The sequence below is a fragment of the Hipposideros armiger genome, unplaced genomic scaffold (genome assembly GCF_001890085.2).
Source record: "Hipposideros armiger isolate ML-2016 unplaced genomic scaffold, ASM189008v1 scaffold_264, whole genome shotgun sequence".
NCBI lineage: Eukaryota > Metazoa > Chordata > Mammalia > Chiroptera > Hipposideridae > Hipposideros > Hipposideros armiger.
This window is the reverse complement of record NW_017731614.1, coordinates 1,167,067-1,187,900: the sequence shown is the minus strand read 5'-3', so window position 1 is coordinate 1,187,900 and position 20,834 is coordinate 1,167,067. Positions and strand designations below refer to the sequence as shown.

Genomic DNA, 20,834 nt, shown 5'->3' with positions numbered 1-20,834 from the left:
CCGTGTATAATGTGCACTTTTTTGCCCAAATTTGTGAGGGAAAAATAAGGATGCACATTACGCATGTGCAGTACTAATTCCATATCTATATAAATGTTTTTATTATTTTATGTATACTTATGAGTTAAAAGTGTAATAATAAATGCTAAAACTCCTTCATAATACAAAAAACAAGTACCTAAATATAAACATAAAAATTGGAATTAAAAAATTAACAATTTTTTTCCCTGAAAGTCTGAGCCAAAAACGTGGGTATTATACACGGGTGTGTATTATACTCAGCAAAACATGGTACCTGCCTAGTTTTCCCTTCGCCCAGCCACAAAAGGCCTCTGGGACTGTGCCCCAGTCATTCTGTCCTATACTGTGCTGGCCCAGGGTGACAAAAGGTCATCAAACCTGAAACTCTCAGAGGGTGTTAGGTGTCACTGGGGAGGGAGCATTGAGAGTGAGCTGGTGGCGGGTTGGGGCCGAACCCTGGCGCCTGGCTCCTCTTCAGAGTCTCTGGCAGGGCTGTCTGCAAACAGTTAAATCACCCAGCCTCTGGTGCCCCTCCAGCTCCAGGAAGCATCTGCTGTCCTGGTTGGGGGTCTGGCACCCTTCTCTGCTTGCTCTCCTTTTCTCAGCAGGTGAAGGCACCTACTCCCAACTCAGGACTCAGCTCACTGCCACTCGTGACACCTGCCAAGCCTCAAATTCTTTACTCAGGAAACAGAACACCCTCCATGGGGTTGCTGAGGGTTAAGTGTGATGTTTAAAAAGTACTTAGCACAAGTGCCTGCCACCCAGTAATCCAAAGAATTGGTGGCTTCAAGGAGGTTCTCAGCCCCGTGAAGGGCACTCAGTCTTGTCCCTTGCTCTGGTGACAGCTGCTCCCCACCAGGACTAAAGCCACTTTTGTGATGAGGGACAGCCCTCGGGGCCAATCACGGCTGGGCAGGATAACCCACTAGGCCAACTGAGCTGCTGCCGAGAGGGGTTACTCTGCTTTCACATTGGTTTACCTCTGTACCGGGGTTGCAGAGTGGAGGCGCTCACAATTTGTTCTGTCTGTTCTAAGCAAAGCGAACATTTTCCTCCCAACTACCCAATACCCAAAAGAGACATCCTACTATGAGTTTCTCAGCACAAAAACCAAGATGTCCCGAGAGCACAGCATAGGTTCTCTTAATTATACTCTTAAAAACCATCACAAGTCATAACACTGAAAAACACAACAAAGGGTCCACCTCCCTCTGCCCCATTGAGAGCCCTTGTCCACTTCAGTCTTACACAAAGGCCCTGCCTGGTGGTCTTGCATTTCCGTGCGCTTCATGTTTCATGGTATTTGTTCAGAGCCTTAAAACCGGCCCACACACTACTCCAAAATGTCAAGAAAATAACTGATTCAGTTAAATAACACTCCCAAGGCAGAAGGAGTCTAATAGGTGATTACCCACTTAATTTCAGAGCCTGCTCTTCTGTCCAAAGCCACTGAAATCTGATATCTCCCTTCATACGTCCCTGAGTTCCCAATAAACCTGCCATCTTCTGACAGGTGGCTGCAGGTTGACACGAATGGAACCCCTGCTAAAAACATCTTCAACCAAAACCTGCCAACAAGGTCAGTCAGCGGGCACCTGTTAAGTCCCTGAATTGGTCAGCACAGGTGATGTGCTCATGTCTAGGTCTAAACAATATTTGCTTGCTTACTGGTCTCACCTTAACCTTAAGGGGGAAAGGAAGAGCACACAAATAAAATGTCCCACCTGTAGAAAATGAGGGGTGTTTGTAAACGTTTTATGAATCAGAACCTGACTGCCTGACTTCTGGGTCTACCCTCGTCCCACCCTTCAGAACCGAATCAGACCGATAAGGCCCCACCTGGCCTAGTCCGAGCAGAACTGTCACCTAGAGCTGCCCTTCTCTGAACAGAAAGTGCGCCATGAACCTCTATTTACAGTGCGGTAATGTTCATGGTTGACTCTATGAGAAGGCCAGAGCGGGGAACAGTTTTTTAAACCAGGACAGCGGGAATCTGAAATGCTGGAAGAGGCCAGGTCTGCACCTGTGTAGAAACAATGTATCCTCCAGCCCTGTGGGAAGAAGCACTGTGGGGTCTGAAGTGGTTCGGCCCTTCTCAGGCATTAAGTGGCTAAATGAGCTGCCTGAAGGTGACAGGAGACAAAGGGAGCCAGAGCTGAAAGTAACGAGAACATGTAGGTGGCAGAGAACCTGGGCACAGGGGCACAGGGGCCGTCTGGCAGGGATCCGGGCTGTTACAGTCAGGGTCTCAAACACAAAAGCAAGCAAACTGTTTCAGGAGAAAAGGCTTTCAGAACAACGCTCAATATCTCACAGCCTTCCTTTGCCATTTTAAACCCACGCCATAGGAGTATAGACTTAATCTGTCCAGTGAATTCTACGCAAATGTTTCATGATACTGCTATGACAGAACAATATGTACCTGGTATACATCTCACATTCAGGGGGCGGGAGGGGAGGGAAGGCAGGAGGCACAAGAGATGCCTCCTTTCCTACTGTGCTCCTTAGATGGCCAGAGGAGCCCAGGCGCCCAGCAGGTGGCCTCCTCCTCAGAGGCAGAGCTAGAGTCCTCCAACCCCTCTGCAGACTCCAGAAACATTCCTCCTTCCACCAGTGGACACTGCAGTTATTATGCATCTAGACATATGGATATATGCAAGGAAGCCCCCACAAATCCAAGCTCCAGGACTGGCTCCTCCCACAGTTAATGCCAAGTTCAGCTAAGGAAACAGTACAATAGCCCCACCCTATTGGGCTACAAAGTTCAGAGCTAGGGTCCAAAAGAAGCCCTCTCCAGGGGGGCGGAGGGGGGCAGTAAGGCCGGCTGCTCTTCCCCTTCTTTCTCAGGCCTTCCTGGAAGCCACGGGCTGCATCTACTCCTTGGGGATCTCGAACATGCAGAGGCTCTTGTACTTCTGCAGAAGTTCATTCTTGGTCCTGACTTGCTCGCGGAGGCTGTGCAGCTGTTGCTGCTGCTGCTCGGGGCTCAGGTGGATGCCGGGCATAGTGCTGATGACCTTTCGCATCTCCTGGAACTTGGATTTGAGGGCATTCAGGTCTTGGTGGGTGTCTGGGCTGTCCTTGTCCATGCTGCAGGGGGCAGAGGGCAGTCATTAGCATTCACACTCAGACAGAAACACCGCCTGGCTTCCTCCCCCTGTGCAGCACAAAACATGCTGTCTTCCTATATTATCTTTTAAAATGCCTTGTTTCCTGACTGTCCCTTACTAGGCTGTGGTCCCCAGAGAACAAGGACCGGTTCTTTTTCATGCAGCCTTAGGGCAGGCATGTGACAGCAGCTCAGTAAAAGTGCCCCAGTGCCTAGTAGTGCCCACGCAGCCCCTCTCATAGCATGCTCTCAAATGAGATGCTTAAAGTCTATTAGCTCAGAGGCAGGGACCCTGTCTGCTGTGTCCTGGGCACTGTGGGCACTCAAGCAACATTTGTTGAAAGAATGAATGCTTGGCAAATAAGTTCACAAATGTCTGTTGAATGAATGAACAAACCATTATCAATGTCAGGTGACAAATGGCAAGCAAAACTTGCTGAAAGACATTTCTTCTAATTTGAGCCATTTCCAGGCCAAATCAGACTATCATCTAACAAGAACTAATTTTAGTTGACATTGTAATGCTTCAGTCTGTTCCCAATAAGACTAATTTCCCACAGATATTCATAAAATTTAAATTGGTTACAAACTACCAGACATTTTTCAGCAGGTATGAGCTCTTGCCTACCAGTGACGTAAACTCTTTGCCTTCAGGTCAAGCCTATTTTAAAGGCAGGATCACTGCCTTCATCTCACAGCTATTATTAGCTGCCCAGAGATCCATGCTCCCTCCTCACTGCTAAATTGAAAACAACAAAAACAAAAACCTTCACCTAAGATCAAAGAAACAGACTGCCAGTTGCTCCTATACATTTTTGAAAAGTTGGTAAGTGGCTGAGCTTTTGAAAACAAGCAGCAAACAAAAAACTAAAAGCCAATTCAGTGGGCGGTTCTAAAAGTCATCCATTGAGGTGTAAGAGGGGAAAGCTGTCAATGATCATTTAGTTTTCTTTCAATAAATGTTCATCCCTAACAGAAATTTCAACCCAGATGGTGCTAATTCATATTATTCATCATTTCTCTGCTTCTCCAGACTGAATACCCATCTCTCGCGGTGGCGGCGACCCGTCGGTTACAGCTCATACGAGGTAAATGAGATGGCCACCAGGGCCTGCTCACTATCAGGAGCTCTACCTCACAGGCTAGATACGGAGAATCACTCATTTATTCTGTGGAATGAATGGCCAAACATGACCTGTTGTCATTTGATGCCCTTAATTTAGATATGCTCACAATTAATGGTGTACCTTATTTCAGTTTCTGCGGAGGAGTCACTGGTTTTCCTACTTTCTAGAAGGAAGCAAATAGGGAACATCTTTTCATTCTTTTAGGTATTGGCTCAGATCCACAACTCTGGACAGAAACCATCTGGACTTCTGCAATCGTTATACTTGGATGGCATGTATGTTAACACACTGTTATGGATTCAAGCCCCAAGGGAGTTTGAAATTAAAATATAGTTTTAAGAAGACTGATTCATACATCACCAGTCTGAAGGGACACAGTAAAAATAAACAAACAAAAATACATAAAACAAAAACTTGGAAGTTATGATAATCCAGTTCTGGAAGCAAACATAAACTGGCCCAAAAGAATTTTTAATTCTGAAAGTAAAATGTAGGCCATATTGAAGATGCTCCTTTCTGAAAACCCCCAAATCTCAAGGGTTGCCCATTCTTTACCATAATTTACAGTTAAGGGGGCAGTCTTCAGATAATAAAGGAGCCATATGAAGAGCCCGCCTGGAGTGGAGGGGAGCCGTGGAGGGGAGCCGAGCTGAAAGGAGGCCACGCAGCCCCCAGCAAGGCCCCCCTGCAAGCTTCTCAGCGGCCCTAATTGTGGAACCCCTGGGATGAGGAAAACACTCTATTTAGAACTGGCTCCAGCCAACTGGGAACCCGCTGGGCCAGATGACTGTGAAATACTCAAGCCAAAAGAAAAGAGGCCCAAATGCTGAGTGAATACAAGCAGAAAGCTCTAAATGGGCCTGCCTTTGTGTCCAATGTTAGTCACCATCCAACTTTAGAAAGAAAAAAAAGGGACTAGGCCAGGTCATGAAGCATGAAAATCATACAAACAAGGGACAGGTTAGGGCACTTTGGTCCTACCTACAGTCATTTTTAAAGGAAGACAAAAATATGACTGCTATGGCTTGATTGACAGGCCACGTCCTGACAGCCTTTTGTGCACCTCCTGGGTGATGCTTAGCGTCATTCCAGCGGTGGACACAGACATTTAGTATTTGTGTCACCAGACTTAGGGGCAAACCTCATAGGTTTAGGTGGGTGAGTCTAGGAAGGATGCTTAGTATAGGTGCTAATAAGTATGGCACAGGTTTAGTTTTTAGTATATCTAGGTGCTTTGGGACTTGAAAATGCACACTGGCAACAACTGAGTAAAAGTATGTCCACTGGTAACTTAGATGCACAAAGAACTCACCAGATCACAGAAGCCAGCCTCCTCCCAAACCTGAGCGTCACTTCTTGTGACCTCTTGGTGGCATCTGACTCAGTCCCATTTCTTCCTCCTCCAAACTTCCACCCCCCTCAGCCTCATGCCCCGCTGTCCTAGCTGACCCATCCTGGGACCAGTCCTGCTCACCCTCTCCTTCTTCCACACTAACTTCAGTGGCTGGCATCTTCCTAAAATAGTGTTGTTGTTGTTGTTATTATTACAATAGTAATAGGTGCTTGAGGAAAAAAATTAAAATGACAGACACCCAAGGCTTAGAAAAAGAAAGTCCCTTTAATGCCATGTCCCAGAGATAACCTCTCAAGTGGTATATGTTGTTTCAGATTGCTTCAAAATATACAGCAACATGCAAATATACACATAATTTTATTTGTTTTGACAAAAACATGATCATACTACACACATGGTTCTGATTCTTGCTTTTTTCCCTGAATAACGCATCTTGGATGTCTTTCCATGTTAACACAAATTATTTGGCTGTTGATGGGTATTTGGATGTTTGCAATTTCTCAGAGTGGCAATGAACATTTTACCTGTACTCATGTATCTATATGTACTTGTGAAAATATTTTGGTAAGATAAGTCTCAGAAGTGGGTCAAAGGTTATGTATATTAAAATTGTGGACAGATTACCAAATGCCTTCCACTAAGACTGTACACTCCCTGGATAGTGGCCACCTGTCCCTCACACCCTTGACAACACCGGCTATTACCTAGCGGCCAGCTGTGTTTCCCTGCTCCAGTTCTGACAGCACCCTTATAAAGGGCCTTTGGGAGAGGGGCTTTGAACCTCACTCATACCCTTGCTTTTATCTGCTGAATTACACGTGAAAAACATACATTTTAGGGAGGAATAACAATATGTTCTACTGTTAAAAGAAGTTTGAAAAAAATGCTGCTCTACAAAATAGCCCAGGATGTGTTTGTCCACTCCCACCTCTTCGGATCCTGACAGCCAGCCCCTCCCACACCACCCCAGACCAGCCCTCCTTCCTGAAGTTCAGCTTCCTTGTTTCAACACTTTCCAAGTATTTTCTCCTTGGACACCTGCACATGTCCCAAGCAAACTCACTGCCTCCGCGGCACGCCCCACCTCAGATGGAGGGCGCCCCACGCCCACGGCTATGGTGGGCTAGAAAGCTGCGCTCCCACATGCCCAGTCCTGCCAACCCCGCCCTTGCCTCCTCCTCCCACTCTCACCAATTTCCAGTAGACCCAGGTCTCCCCCTCCTCCTAATCCCCTCTGCCCCACCAACCTTAACAAAACTCAAGTCTAAGCTCAAAAACTGCAGATGGTTCCCCCAATTCCAGACAATACTGCCAGGCAAGTTCACAGAAGGGGGCTCCCCAGGCCAACCCACAAGGAGCCTCCAACCTTTCCCGGCTCAACATCCCCCCACTCTCCCCCAGACCCTGTGTGCTATGGAGCTGAGTAACTGCAGAGCCATGAGCCCACCTCCGTGGGGCCTGTGTTCCAGCAGGGGTTTGGCAGGTTATGCTGAATGAACAGAGATGAAGTGGCAGAGGAGAGAAGAGGCTTGTAAATAATTCTTCCCATCTACCAATGTTCCCCATCTGGGTGCTCACCCTTCTCACTGGGCCTTGGCTGAAGGAGAAGAAAGTGAACCAAGAGTGCAGACAAGCCCCATGAAGCAGCGGGGTTGCTTCTGTGCTCACGTGGGGGCAGCTCCTGCATGACTCAAGGATAGGCCTCAGCTGGCATGGAGGGCTGGTCAGGTTACAGCAGAGGCTCATATGGCAAGCAGCAGGTCAGCAGCACCCCCCCCCCCCCCCCCCCCCCCCCCCCGTTCCCATGCAGGAGTCTTGCCAGGGCGCTGAGGTCTTGCTGACCTGCCTCAACAACAAACGGATTTGTTTGCAGTAACACACCCCAGCTTAAAGGTTAAACGGCAAAGTCGGGTGCTCATCACTTGAACTACCTCCGTGGTGTCAAAGACGATGACGCCCCTCTGCCTACGCAGCAATGGAAAAAATATTAAACAACTAAAAATGTAATTAAAGAAATAAGTAAGTACCCATGTTGACAGAATACTTTTACTAGGTAAGCCAAAACCATCAGGCAAAGCAGCGACAATTGCAATTAAGAATTCCTAGGCTGGGACACTGAGCTCCAGGCACCGATTAGATTTGGTGAGTTTGAAGTAAACAGAAATGATAACTTGCCCTGGTCCAACAGGCCCCATTTCATCCCTCCTTTATTATATATCCACTTCTATAATGTGGCTTGTATACATACCAGTAAAGGTGTCAAATAGGTGGGATCTATACAATTTCTCATAGGCATAAAAATGAGATTTTTCTTTTCATTTTCCTCATTCTTTGAAAATAACACAAATGTGTAGTTTTAGCTGTCCGTTTAACTATGGGGAAGACACTAGGGAAGCTGAAATGCTATGGGCTGGGAAGCTTCTCTCTACCGCCAGATAGGGTGCACCTTGGCCCAGAGCACTGCAGGGACCAGCTCCCCAGGTGGAGGAGGTGGCCTCTGAGCAAGTCCCTGAAAAACAGGCGGCACTGCCATGGGCAAAGACAGGGCAGGAAGACACTCCTGCAGGGGGGATGGAGCATGCATAGGTCTAGTTGACTCCATCCCCCAAAAGGCACTCACATCTGAATGGCTCACTCTGGGCTTTGTTGCACAGCTCAGGCAGGGGACTCGAAGACCGGCTGCAGAGACCTCTGAATGAAGGGCTAAAAGTTGGCAAAAACAATTTGGAAAGAACTTGGAGCCCTAGAGATTTTTGAGCAGAGAAAAATTAACCTGTTAATATGCACAGGATGTATTAGCGATAAAGGCAAAGAGAACAATTAGGAAGTGATTCTAAGGGCCAGCTGAGTGGCGCGCTGGTTGAGTGTTGGCTTGGGAGCGCCAGCTCTGAGCAGCAGGGCCCAGTTCAGATCCCACATGAGGGCCAGTGATGCTGCGCCCTCTACAGCTAAGACGGTGAACAACAGCTCAACCTGGAGCTGGGCTGCCGAGAGTCGCTGGCGGTGGCATAGGCTGCAGTGGGCTGCCGAAAGCTACCGTGAGTGGCTGGTAGCCAGCATGAGTGGCCAGCAGCCAGTGTGAGCTCCCGTGAGCCTCTGTGAGCGGCTGTCCAATGGCCGGTGAGCAACTGCCTCACCCAGGAAGAGCACAATGATCACAATACCAACATGGGCCAGTGAAGCGACGTCCTCCACAACTAGACTGAAGAACAAAAGGACAGCAACTTGTCTGTTCCCCTTCCCCGATTCCCGAACACTGTTCCCTCCCCGAATTCCCCAATAAAATCTTAAAAAAAAAAAAGTGATTATAAGATTGAAAATGAGGTTAGACGATCTGGACCACGAGTGGTATCAACAGGCTTGAAAGTAAAGCTGCAGATTAAAGCCTAAATGTTCCACTAACCAAAAGCTTCATGCATCTCAGGACAGGATACTAGGAAACGGGCTGGGAAAGGTAAAGATACTACGGCTAAATACCAACAAGAAAGACAACAAAGAGAAGACCAGCCTTGAAAGACAAATTTACCATGAAGATCTGAGAATTAAAACAGTTTGGTACTGGAAAATAGAATGTCCAGAAGCAGATCAGAAAACATATGAGAATTCAGTGTATGATGGGCAGCAGCTCAAGCAGGGAAAATCATAAATATTCAATAACAGCAGGGGGAAGATGATTATCTGGGGAAGAAGCTGGGCCTCTCCCTTATTCTTTCCATGAAAATAAATTCCAGAAGCATCAAAGAAAAGTAAAAAAATAAAACCTTCAAAGTTCTAGAAAAAAGGGATCAATATCTATCATATTATTAGAGTAGGAAGGCCTTTCTAATAACTAGGACCAAAACTCAGAAGCCATAAAGGAAAATCTTAACAAATCTGCCTACATAAAATGATACCCTTCTGAAAGGAAAAAGAAAAAAGAAAACAAAGAAAACCCAGGAACAAAGTCAAAAGAAAAGCAACTCAGAGAAAGTATTTACAAAACACTTATCAGACAAAGGCATACTTTCCTAACTGTACAAAGAGCTCATAAAAAGAGGAATGGCATAACAGAAAAATGGGCATTTATGGGGAAAAAATACAAATGACATATAGTTGCATACGAAAAGATGCTTTACCTGATATAATAAAAGACACAGATCAGATTACAATGTATCACTTCTGACCTATCAGATTAACCAAAATTAAAAAGTGAATGGTGATGGAAGGGTGTGGGAGAGATACAGATGCACCACTGGTGAAGCATAACTTGGTACATTCTTTCTGAATTTGCTAATAGTGATAAAAATTTTAAATTCACATACCCCATTGCTAGAAATTTACGTTTCAGAGACTCTCAAGAGTTTACACATCAGCACCTACAAAGAGGTTTGCTGCAGCACTGACTGCAACAGCAAAATGTCGAAAACAATGAGGGTCCTTGAGCAAGGAACTGTTTAAATAAATGGCGTATTCATAAAATAGAGTATTATGCAGTTCTGAGACAAGGGAGGGGGTTGGCAGAAGTGGAGGGAGAGACTCACTTGCCATTTTATATCGATGGGTGCTCTCTGAATATATCTACAACTTTAATTTTTTTAAAAGATTTTATTGGGGAATTGGGGGAGGGGAACAGCGCTGGGGAATCGGGGGAAGGGGAACAGACAAGTTGCTTTTTTGTCCTTTTGTTCTTCAGTCTAGTTGTGGGGGATGTTGTTTCACTGGCCCAAGCTGGCATAATCATTGCGCTCTTCCTGGGCGAGGCAGATCAGTCGCCGGCCTCTGCACGACCGCTCACTGCGGCTCACGCTGGCTGCCGGAGACACACGGTAGCCCATGGCAACCCACTGCAGCAGGGGACTGCAGCCTACGCTGTCGCTGGCGACAGCCCGGCTCCAGGTCGAGCTGTTGTTCAGCATCTTAGCTGTAGAGGGCAGTGTCACTGGCCCTCATATGTGGGATCTGAACCGGGGCCCTCAGGCATCCCAAGCCAGTTCTTAACAAACGCGCCACTCGGCCGGCCCAACTTTAATTTTTTTAAATGCTTTTTGGGTCACAGGTTTATGGGCCATTGTAGGTTAACCAAAGCAGTCCAGTCTACAGGACTGTGTTTTGGACAAAGAGCTAAAAAGATGCAGCACTTTAAATTTAGCAATACCTATCAAAATTAAAAATGCATGTACCATCCGCTCCAGCACTCCCACTGCTTAAGGAGTTACTTCATTGTACACTTACTTAAATACAAGGGTGCTTACCCCAGCACTGCCAGTAAAAGCAAAAATTAGAGAACACCTCAAGTCCATAAGCAGAAGAGTAGTCACATAACTTATGGTGCAGCCATCTTATAGACAAAGACCTCCCTGTGAGTATGGAAAGGTGTCCAGAACAGATGATTATGTGAAAAAAGCAAAGTACAGGATGATCTTAAAACCCTAATGATGTAGTACTCTGAATTCTTACAAGAACAAGAAAGGCTAAACTCCAGCTTTTAGCTCCCTATTCATCCCCTGGGCAAGGAGTAAACAGATAATAAAAGGGCCACAGGCAAGCTACAGAGGAAGGGATCAAGGGCCGGGGTGACCAACTGAGCTCGTCCCAGCCCGCGTTCCCTGGGCAGGCCTGCCAGGATGGTATCCCTCCTAACTGGCTTCCCAGCCTGTAAGCTGAGATGCCACATCCACTTTGAGGACGAATCTAAGACTCCCTGGTTCGAAAACCTCACTGGCTCCCCACCCCTCACAGGACAAAATCTCATTCCCAAAGCGGGACTCACTGTCCTCGTATCCTGGCTTTTCCTGCCTCTCCAGCTCTCCCTTCCTACCCTGGATTTGTGTTCCAGTCCCAACCGAGTGGACCCCCCAGGAGGTGATGCTATTTCTTGGTGCCCCATCCTTGCCCGTGCTCTTCCTATAGCCCCCTCCCTCCTTCCCTTCTCTCTTTCGTAATTTAAGACTCATCACTGGCATCACCCTTAACGTGCCTTCTGATTCCTCCAGGCTTCACAAGGTCTCCTCTCCCATCACTGCCCTTACCACAGTCTGTTTCATTCACCTGTAAACTCAAATATATACCTAGGAGTATTTTAAAACTGGATCCTGTTTTCATGGTTACAGTTTCTCTTTTCTCTGTGCATACCGTTTCCTCCAAGTGGCTTTTTCTGCTCTTCTGTTTTGTCCTAAGGGTTTTCTTCACATGCTTAGTGACCTTGGCTACCCAGTCATATAAACTGACTTGGTTCTTTCTTGGGGAGCCAGCCCCCAATGACATTTCTCTTGGGCTGCTCAGCCACTTGAGAAGGTACCCCTATTGTCTCTGGCTGCCACTCTAGAAGCTGGTGGGGAAAGGCAAAGGTGGGGTCTCAGTATTCAGTGTGTGAACTTTCTCTAAAACCCAGTTTTCTGTATGGTTCCCTCCCTCAAACTCTGGCAATGTGCCTGGTGTCCCTCCAGACCTGATACTCTCTGGCTTATTCTTTCCTAACAAGAAATCTTGGGAAAGAGCAACCCTTTAATTGACTTCCAAGATGGAAGAAGGGTAGTCACCTGTCTGCTTTGAGTCGGGGGACAGAACTATGGGGATCTCCCTCTTAAGTAACCCTCCTGTTCTTAGTCCCCCTTCACTCCTACATCCAGAGGTCTCTGGCACTGCCAATTCCTGGGATTTGGGGGGAGGCCATGGTCAAAAGAAGTTGCTTCAGGCTGCTTCTTGGGGTGGCAATTAGCTTCTCTCCTGTTCTTTTGGTTTTGTGCTTAAAACAAAACAACTCTTCGCTGTCCTTTTAGAGGAAACAAAGACAAACACGTAATCAACCCACCATCTTTCACCAGAGACTGCTCTTGAGTGCACCTCACAACAATCTTACAATTTAAGTATTATTAGTCCCATTTTACAAGAGAAAGACGGACTCAGAGAAGCTAAGTTGTTTGACCAAGGTCACTCAGTCAGTACAGTATAAAGCTAGAGTTTGAACTCATTGTTTGAAGTCCATTATTATTATTCACATATTAGAGAAAAGAAAATTAAGGCCCAGAAAGGTTTTCACCAAGATTACAAGGCAAGCAAGCAACAGAATGAGATTTTAATCCAAGGCTGACCTTAAAGCCCACGTTCTCGCTAGTGTACTTGACTGCCCCATCTATAAGGCCAGCTCAGCCAGGCCAGCCTGTTCTACTAGGGCTCAAGAACATACTCCCAAGGGCAAGCATTGTCTCTGAGAATGTGTACATTTTGTGTTTTTATCTTTCCGTGTTTTCCTTAAAACATACATTTGTAATCCAGCACTGCCCTGGGGTTGCAGGGTCTGCATTGATGCTGTTTGTGCTCTTACTGCTGCAGAGAAGTGCTACTTGATGATCACAGGCTAACGAGAACAAAGTCTGCCTTACCCTATAAACAGTGTGGTCATCAAGCAAAGCGAAATGAAGCCAGGGCCTAATGTGAGAACAAGGAATCTGCAGTTGTTTGAAAAGCAGAGGAAGCACCAGGTCATCATTCCACATCAAGTAAATCTAGTCTGGCTGAACTCAAGAGGCTGGGTCACTACCAGCCAGTACTTTTATGTTGTGTGTAGCAATTCTGGTTCAGCAAAACATCTAAGAGTGCGTGAATGTTCACTTGAACATTATTATAATTGTAACTGTAATTTACTTTGTTTTGGTTTTTAATGGTTGAATAAGTTATAAGCCAAACGGTTTACACTTAGTATCGTGTGGATATAAATAACGTAACAGTAAAAGTAAGTTAGGCAAATATGGGGATCAAGGAGACTTTCTTGTGGTTTTTAGTTTCCTTCACTGGGTCAGTGTGAAAGCTCAGGCTAACCTGAAGACTGGACAAAAGGAGGACAATCACCCATTTGATATGTTAGAACAAAGTACTACAGGGATCAATTCTGGTGGGCAACTTCTGTAACTTTGTTTTCTTTAATGTTTCCCATTATCACCCCACCAATCTTTTTGAATTATGAGTTATTCTCGTTTGTTTCTTTTCCCCCTTCTAAGTGGTAAGCAATGTAGGGTTGAAAAGTTGGCCCTTTTATTGTGTACATCCCATAGCATCAGGCAGTGGGCCACACAGGGAAGATGACCCCTATCTGTTGGACCTGTTGAAAAAAGGAAACTAAAATGAGTATTACCCCCTTTATTACAGGTAAAACACCTGAGGCTCAGAGAAGCTTAACTAGCTCCAGATCACTAGGACGCAAACTTGAACAGTCTGACTGCAAAGCCTCTGCATTTAGTCTCTAAGCTGGCTTCATTTTTCAGAATATCGCCTGGCCATCCATCACTACGTCTGGCAACTATAGGGCTCCAAGCATCTGCAGAACTCATGGAACGACTCAGTGGGGTCTTGGGAAAGTCCTCCGCCCCCTCTGGGTCTCAGTTTCCCCATCTATAAAATGGGGGTGTAACCAAGAGCGCCTAGGCCTTTGCAGCTCTGAAACATGTGTCGGGAAGAGGAAGGGCATGTCGTGGCTGGTCCTCTCCTGGGCCCTTACCATTTGATGATGTTGTGAACCAAAGGTAAAAAGGAGTAGTTCTCCTCTTTCACGCCCGCGGGTGACTGAGGCCTCGGCGCCGCCGACTGCTGCGGCTGCGGCGCGGCGACCGGCAGCGGCGGCTTCGTCTCGGGCAGCGGCGGCTCGGCCGGCGGCGGTAACGCATCCTCAACCTGTCGCCCGGAGGCCACCCCAGCAGAGGCCATGGCGCTCGGGATTCCGTAGGCCAGTCCCCGGGACCGGAGCGCACGGCCGGCGGAAGGCGTCGCGGAACCTCAACGTCACTTCCGCACGCCAGCGCGGGGAGGAACCTGTGAGCGTGCGCAATTGGGCGCGGAGCCCGGCGAAGGCACGGGGGCGGGGCGGCTGTTACTAGGCAACGGGCGATTGGCAGGTCTAGGGTGGCCTGGGTTTAGTTGTGAAGATAGCCAAATTATTAGCAGAAATAAGAAATTTATTTCAGAAATCACATCTTATTCCTAGTCACTTAACGAAGAGGGTCCAAAAGCAACTATTGGAAGGAAGGCTTGAGATAAATAAGGCTCGGCATGGCCCAACCCTCAGAGAAACAACCTGAACTGTGAGCAGAGTAGACTACACTTACCGGAACACCTGTTATGTTAAAGCACTGGGCCCTACGGGCGTTGAGAATCCAGAGGTGAAGGACCTACAGCCTACACCACGCAGGAGCCTCCAGGAGGAGAGGCCGCAAACCCTGACGGAACTGATAGTGCGAGACCTGGTGCTAGCCCTAAGGACGCAGAGACGTACCAGTAAAAACTGCATCCCTCAAAGTTCTGCAAGGCTGGATGGGGAGGAGCTAATGATTCAACATTTAATATGCACCATCTGGACGATAGATGATGTGCTAAATGTGGGGTGAGGATGCAGGAGGCTGTCCTCACTAATACAAAGCAGAAGGCATTAGTGCCAGGAATAAATATCATCCTAGAGCAAAGTCAACGTCAGGTATTCTCCGTACCTGTATGCCAGTTTCTTAAGCCCCTAGGCCCCAGTTTCCTCACCTCTAACATATTCTTTAGCTCAGGGTCATGGCAGAGCCTACACTGCTTTCTGATTTCAGATCCAGTTATCTCCAAAGGCCTGGTTTAAGGACCCTCTAGCATCCTAGGCCAAAGTGGGGGACTTGTGGTGGGTTTGTGGTTATGTTCCTCAGAACAAGTAAATTTCTGGGCAGTGGGGACACCCATCCTAAGCCTAGCTAGTGAGCGGAAGAAGACATGAGCTAGGAAAGCCCCCATCTTCTGCAGACTACCATAAAAAGCCTTAAGGAGAGGCAAGGAAGTCCACATTCAGGTAGCAAGATGAAAAGCAGCACTCCAGAGCAAGGAACTGATCCCAGGGAAAGCATCAATCCTAACATTTTCAGATGCATCAGCAGGGGTTTATGGAGGCAGATCCTAGGGGAGCAAGACCACAGAAGGAAGTAGGGATGTTGGAGTGTGTGCTATAGAGAGAGGGTCTCTAGTAAAGGGCCTCAGCTAAGCTTTCTTCAGTGAGAGCTGCCCACAGCACCCCAGAGGGAGAAGGCTGCAGGGTTTTCTTCCTGTGAACCATGAACCTCTCTATCTAAGGGAAGAGTTCAAGTGCCCTGGTTGAGAATGGAGGAGAAAGTCCTGTTGAGATAGGACCAGGAGTGCCTAAAGAGACTGTATACCCTTAGAGTTATCTGGGGAAATAATAATGGTACAATAGTAATAATAATAATAGTAATAACAACAACAACAGTAATTACTACAACTGTCATGGAGTAAAAGTAGGTACAAAGAACAGAGTCACAATCACCTCATTTAATCCATAAAAGAGCTCTAGAAGGTAGATATTAATATCTTCATTTTGACAAAGGATCTTACAATGACAAAACTAAAGCTTACAATGGTTAAGATACTGGCCTCAGGGTCACACAGTTTGCCTGACACCAAGCCTATGGTCTTAACCAACACATAGGAAACCTTGGATCTCTACCTGTTCTGTAACTTTATGATTTGAAATGTTAAAGTGAAATTTGTATTTAGAATTTGAAAAGCAATCCAATATTCATCAGTAATACGAGTATTCCCATGGCAATCACACGTCATCTTTTCCCTCCCAGTGTGTTTTATAACTTAATTACAAGCCCCAATTTTATTATTGGCAGAATAATGAGGACATCTATCTCTTTTTTAAAAAAAAGAAAACCACTTTAGGTCTAAATAGACATGGTTAAAGAAAACAAATTGAAATGTAGAAAGCATAAATGAGTGTGGTGCGTTGACAATTTGCCCTAAAAATAGTTAATATAATTAGTGGCAAAGAGTAAAGCTGGCTTCATAACACTGCAAGCCAGTGTCAAAAAAATACTAACTGTGGTGGTTTCAGTAAAGCTAAAATTGCCACAACAAATGTGTGTCTTCAGAACCGGTCCATTAAAAGTTGAAAAAGGCAAATGCTCTATTGACATGTAAGGACTGTATATTGTTAGAGACATCACCAAATTAAGCTACCTGGTCATTGCTTCCTTAGGCAGATTTACACTTTTCTCACAGGGCCTTTCCAGTCAAGCTGGCAGTTACAATGTCAGGCCATTACAGCCAGTCTGTCTAACTTCAGTCCCAGCTCAGCCTGTTTAAAATTGCATGACTTTGCACAGCCTCACTTTGTGCAGCCATGCAACTTCCCAGGAGGACTGAATGGGTTATTACATATAAATCAGTTAAAAAAGTATCTGTGAACTGTAAATATCAGATTTAGGGCTTGCTTCTTTACCAATTAACAAAACCCAGATTAGTGGCAGCTAAGGTGAAGGACCTAGATCGGAGCTCTCTGACAGAAGGATAATGCAAGCTGTAAATCAAGCCACATACCAGTAGGTCGCTTTCAATTTTCTAGTAGTTACATTAAAAAATAACAAGAAACAGGTGAAATTGATTTTGATATATATTTTAGTTAATCCAATATATCCAAAATACTATCATTTCAACATTTAATTAATATCAAAAGCTACTAGAGGTATTTTACTGTTTTTCGTACTGTCCTAGAACTCCAGCATGCATTTTACACTGACAGCACATCTAAATTCAAAAGGCCACATGTCTAGTGCTCAGTAGCCAGATGTGGCCAGCTGCCACAGGACTGGATGGTACAGTCTGAGAGATCAATATGTGTCTAAATAGACGGAGCTAAGCATAATGATGAGAGAAAAAAATCAAGTTTCACAAAGGAAACAGAGTATATTACTACTTATGCAAATGTTTGAAACAAAAAATAACACTATATATTGTCTATAGATACAAGACATATATGTATGAGTAAAAATATTTTTTAAAGGAACTGAAGGGTAAGTGCCTGACAATTAGCTTTGTTGATTGATTGCATGACATTAAGTTTTTAATTGCTGTGGGATCCATTTCGAAAACATCCCTCTCAAGTAACCTTCTATTGTCAGCTACACAGCTAGATAGAGAGCCACCATTCAGTTCATGTTTTAGAAAGCCCTGGGTAACTTAGATTGACTGACAGTTTGACACTTGCTTCTCCTTCCTGTGCTTTAATTCCTGCTGTTATGTTATGTTTGTTTGTTTGTTTGTTTGTTTGTTTTTATTGGGGAATTGGGGGGATGGGAACAGTGCTGGGGAATTGGGGGAAGGGGAACAGGCAAGTTGCTGTCCTTTTGTTCTTCAGTCTAGTTGTGGAGGATGTTGCTTCACTGGCCCAAGTTGGCACCATCATTGCGCTCTTCTCGGGCGAGGCAGATCAGTCACCGGCTTCTGGAGGGCCGCTCACTGTGGCTGCTGGCCGCTCACGCTGGCTGCTGGTTACACACGGTAGCCCACGGCAACCCACTGCAGCAGGGGCTGCAGCCTACGCTGTCGCCTGTGACTCACAGCAGCCCAGCTCCAGGTTGAGCTGTTGTTCAGCATCTTAGCTGTGGAGGGCAGTGTCACTGGCCCTCATATGTGGGATCTGAACTGGGGCCCTCTCGCATCCCATGAAACCCTAAGCACTCTACCCACCCGTGACCCCAATAAAGACAGGACCCCAGAGCCTCTCTACCTCTCTGCCTGTGACCCTGGGAGTGCCATTTACCCTCCAGGACTTGTAATAAACCTTGTTTTTGGCAAAGTTACCTGATGGCTATTGCTGAGGTGTGTCTTGCATTTAAAAAGAACTACAAGGGCTGGTCCAGCCACAACAATGGTTCTGGTGGGGGAAATGTCTGTGGGGGTGGCCACAAGAGATACAGGCCCAGGTAGTGCCCCAGGCATTCCTAGCTGATAACATCACTATTAATAGGCTGAGACAGACACAAAACACATTTATGGGACAGGGGATCAGTATATAACAGGCACTGCAACTCTCTATGTAGTGTTATATTTTTAAAGTATATTTATGTATTGTAAGAGGGAGCAAATTGGAAAAATATGAACAATGGACAAATATGGGGTGGGTACCTGGGGGTTTGGTTCGTTAGAATCCAGGCTCTGCTCCTTTCTAGCTGTGTGACCTTGGACAAGTCACTTAACCTCCCTTGCCTCAGTTTCCCCATCTGCAAAGTGGAATCATAACAGTACCTACCTAATAGGGCTGCTGTAAGGGTTAAACGAGTTAATATATGAAAAGGACATCAAACAATGCCTGCCACATAGTAAGCACTATTTAAACCTTGGCGACTACTGCTGTGTTTTTTAATTTCTCAAAAAAAAGGCTCATAATTATTCCTTATGAAACAAACTGTTATAAGAACACTACAAACACCCGACTGCATCCAAGAATTGAACTTTCATGTACTCTAAGTGGACCTATGCCACAAATACCTGTGAATATGTTTGTGATACATTTCTGCTACATGGAGTCCAAAAATAGTCATTTCTCTATTAGACAAACATCGTGGGGGTTGTTAAACCGATCGTGTCATTGAATGATGGAGGGCTTTTTCATCAAAGTTATATTCTTAAATGATTCATCCTTTTCTTTCGTTACCTGGAGCCTCAAGTGGGATGAAAAAGCTACGTGATTCTTTGATTTTGTGAGCTAAAAAAAAATATAGGCAGCAACCATTGTTCAGGCCAAATGTAATGCCACATATAGCAGGAATGGGCTCACTCAGACCACGGTTCGTTTCTTGCACCTGAGGACAAAGGCCTTTTTCTCAGATCCACTCTGCCTGTCGCCTTCTCTCTCTGAGCTCGATTTAATTTTTTTCTTTTTATTCCTTTGAACCACCCTCTCATGACTCTAAGATACTTTATTATGCCCAATTTCTCTTCTCACTTGTTTTAGTGGTTTCATTTCTCAGAAGCACTCATTTTGCGGCATTTCAGCATACACATTGGCCTACATTTCAGACTCAGAATTTTCTCCTTAAATCCTCTCCTGTAGTCCTTATTCCTTCTTCTTATTTTTTTGCCAGACCTCCACCAGCTTTTGAGAAGCAATACAAATAAGAGGCAATCCATTCCAGGAACTAGTTTTTGTCGAAAATAGTTCATTATTTTTCTGAAATCATACTCTTTCCAATCTCTTTAATGTCATTTTCATTCAAATTATTTGTTAGACAAGCTTTTTTTTCTTTCTTTCTGTCCAACAGCTGTTCCCCAAAGGCGTCAACCTTAACCTTTTTTTGAAAAAGTTATTTTTCCAAAAATCCCTATTTCTCATGATGGCCTTTTGAGTTTTCTCACTCTTTCTTCCTCCTTTTTCCAGAAGTTAATTTCTTTCCCTTATTGGGTTTATTGTAAATCTTTGGACTCTTGACTACTAACTCCAGTTGCAAAACTATAGTTAAAAATGATTATGCAACTGGAGTGCTAAAAAGGATAGGACATATGCTGCCTGTGAGCATTGTGTTCCGGCCCGTGGCTGGTTTTCAGGCCTCTTGGGAGGCAGGAGGTAGCCTGTAACCACAGACATTCAGACTATGCAAAACTGTAGAAGCCAACAAGTTCCAAGCTGAAAAATGGGAGAAGCACTGAGAGGAACAGCAGCATTTGTCCCATTGTCCTTCATCTTCTCCTTACAACATGTCTTTGAAAATGTTTTCTGCTAATTCTTTGGCTCAAACAAACTATGTGATCCTGAGAGCTGTCAGGAAATACCCTGGCCTGTCCACACGCGGTGTTTTGGGCACGAGCTTTGTGCCTAGAACTGTCTCAGGATGTGCTGGACAGAGGGGAAGAAAGTGGGGACTCCAGGTCAAACCACAGAATAGACATGTAATTCCAGAACTGGGGTGTCCCGTGCTTGTCTCCTGTGATCCCCTCATTTTGCAGATGAGAAGCAGAGGCCCCAGGAGGCTGAATGACCCGCTTAAGGTCGTGCACCAGTTGGTGGAAGAACCAGGCCCTGGAAGCAGGAATCAGTATGTGATACATCAGGAAGAAATCAGGAACCAAAGAGGACAGCTGGCTTTCAGTAACATGGAGTTTCCAGTGTGTTTAACTCCGTCCCCATGCCACCGCCCAGCACCTTGACTGGTTTTAAATTCACAGAAGGTGCACATTGCTGCTGTTTGCCCTGCTTGGGAAAAATTCAGGGCTGGTGGTAAGAGAGGGCTTGAATGCAGCTCTGGGGTCGAAGGTGAGGAGAACACAAGGGCATTGCGCCTCTGGCAAGTCACTGCTGGTGTGTGTAAGTCTTGATTTTTCAGGTGGCTTTGGCAACAGTTGACAAGGAAGATTGCTTATGTAACTGCCTTGCCTGATTAGGAATTGCTACAACTGCTGGGAGAGGAGAAAGTGTGGGAAGAGC

General features: G+C 45.7%; 1 protein-coding gene across 1 annotated transcript; it reads right to left on the bottom strand.

Moving 5' to 3' along the window:
- Window positions 1-160: 160 nt before the first annotated feature.
- MED9 (mediator complex subunit 9) lies at window positions 161-14,363 on the bottom strand. Its single transcript, XM_019656628.1, has 2 exons — window positions 14,088-14,363; window positions 161-3,114 (listed from the first exon to the last, which is right to left on the bottom strand). The coding sequence occupies exons 1-2, from the start codon at window positions 14,291-14,293 to the stop codon at window positions 2,898-2,900; spliced, it is 423 nt and encodes a 140-aa protein (XP_019512173.1). The 5' UTR covers window positions 14,294-14,363; the 3' UTR covers window positions 161-2,897.
- Between the last annotated feature and the right edge of the window lie 6,471 nt (window positions 14,364-20,834).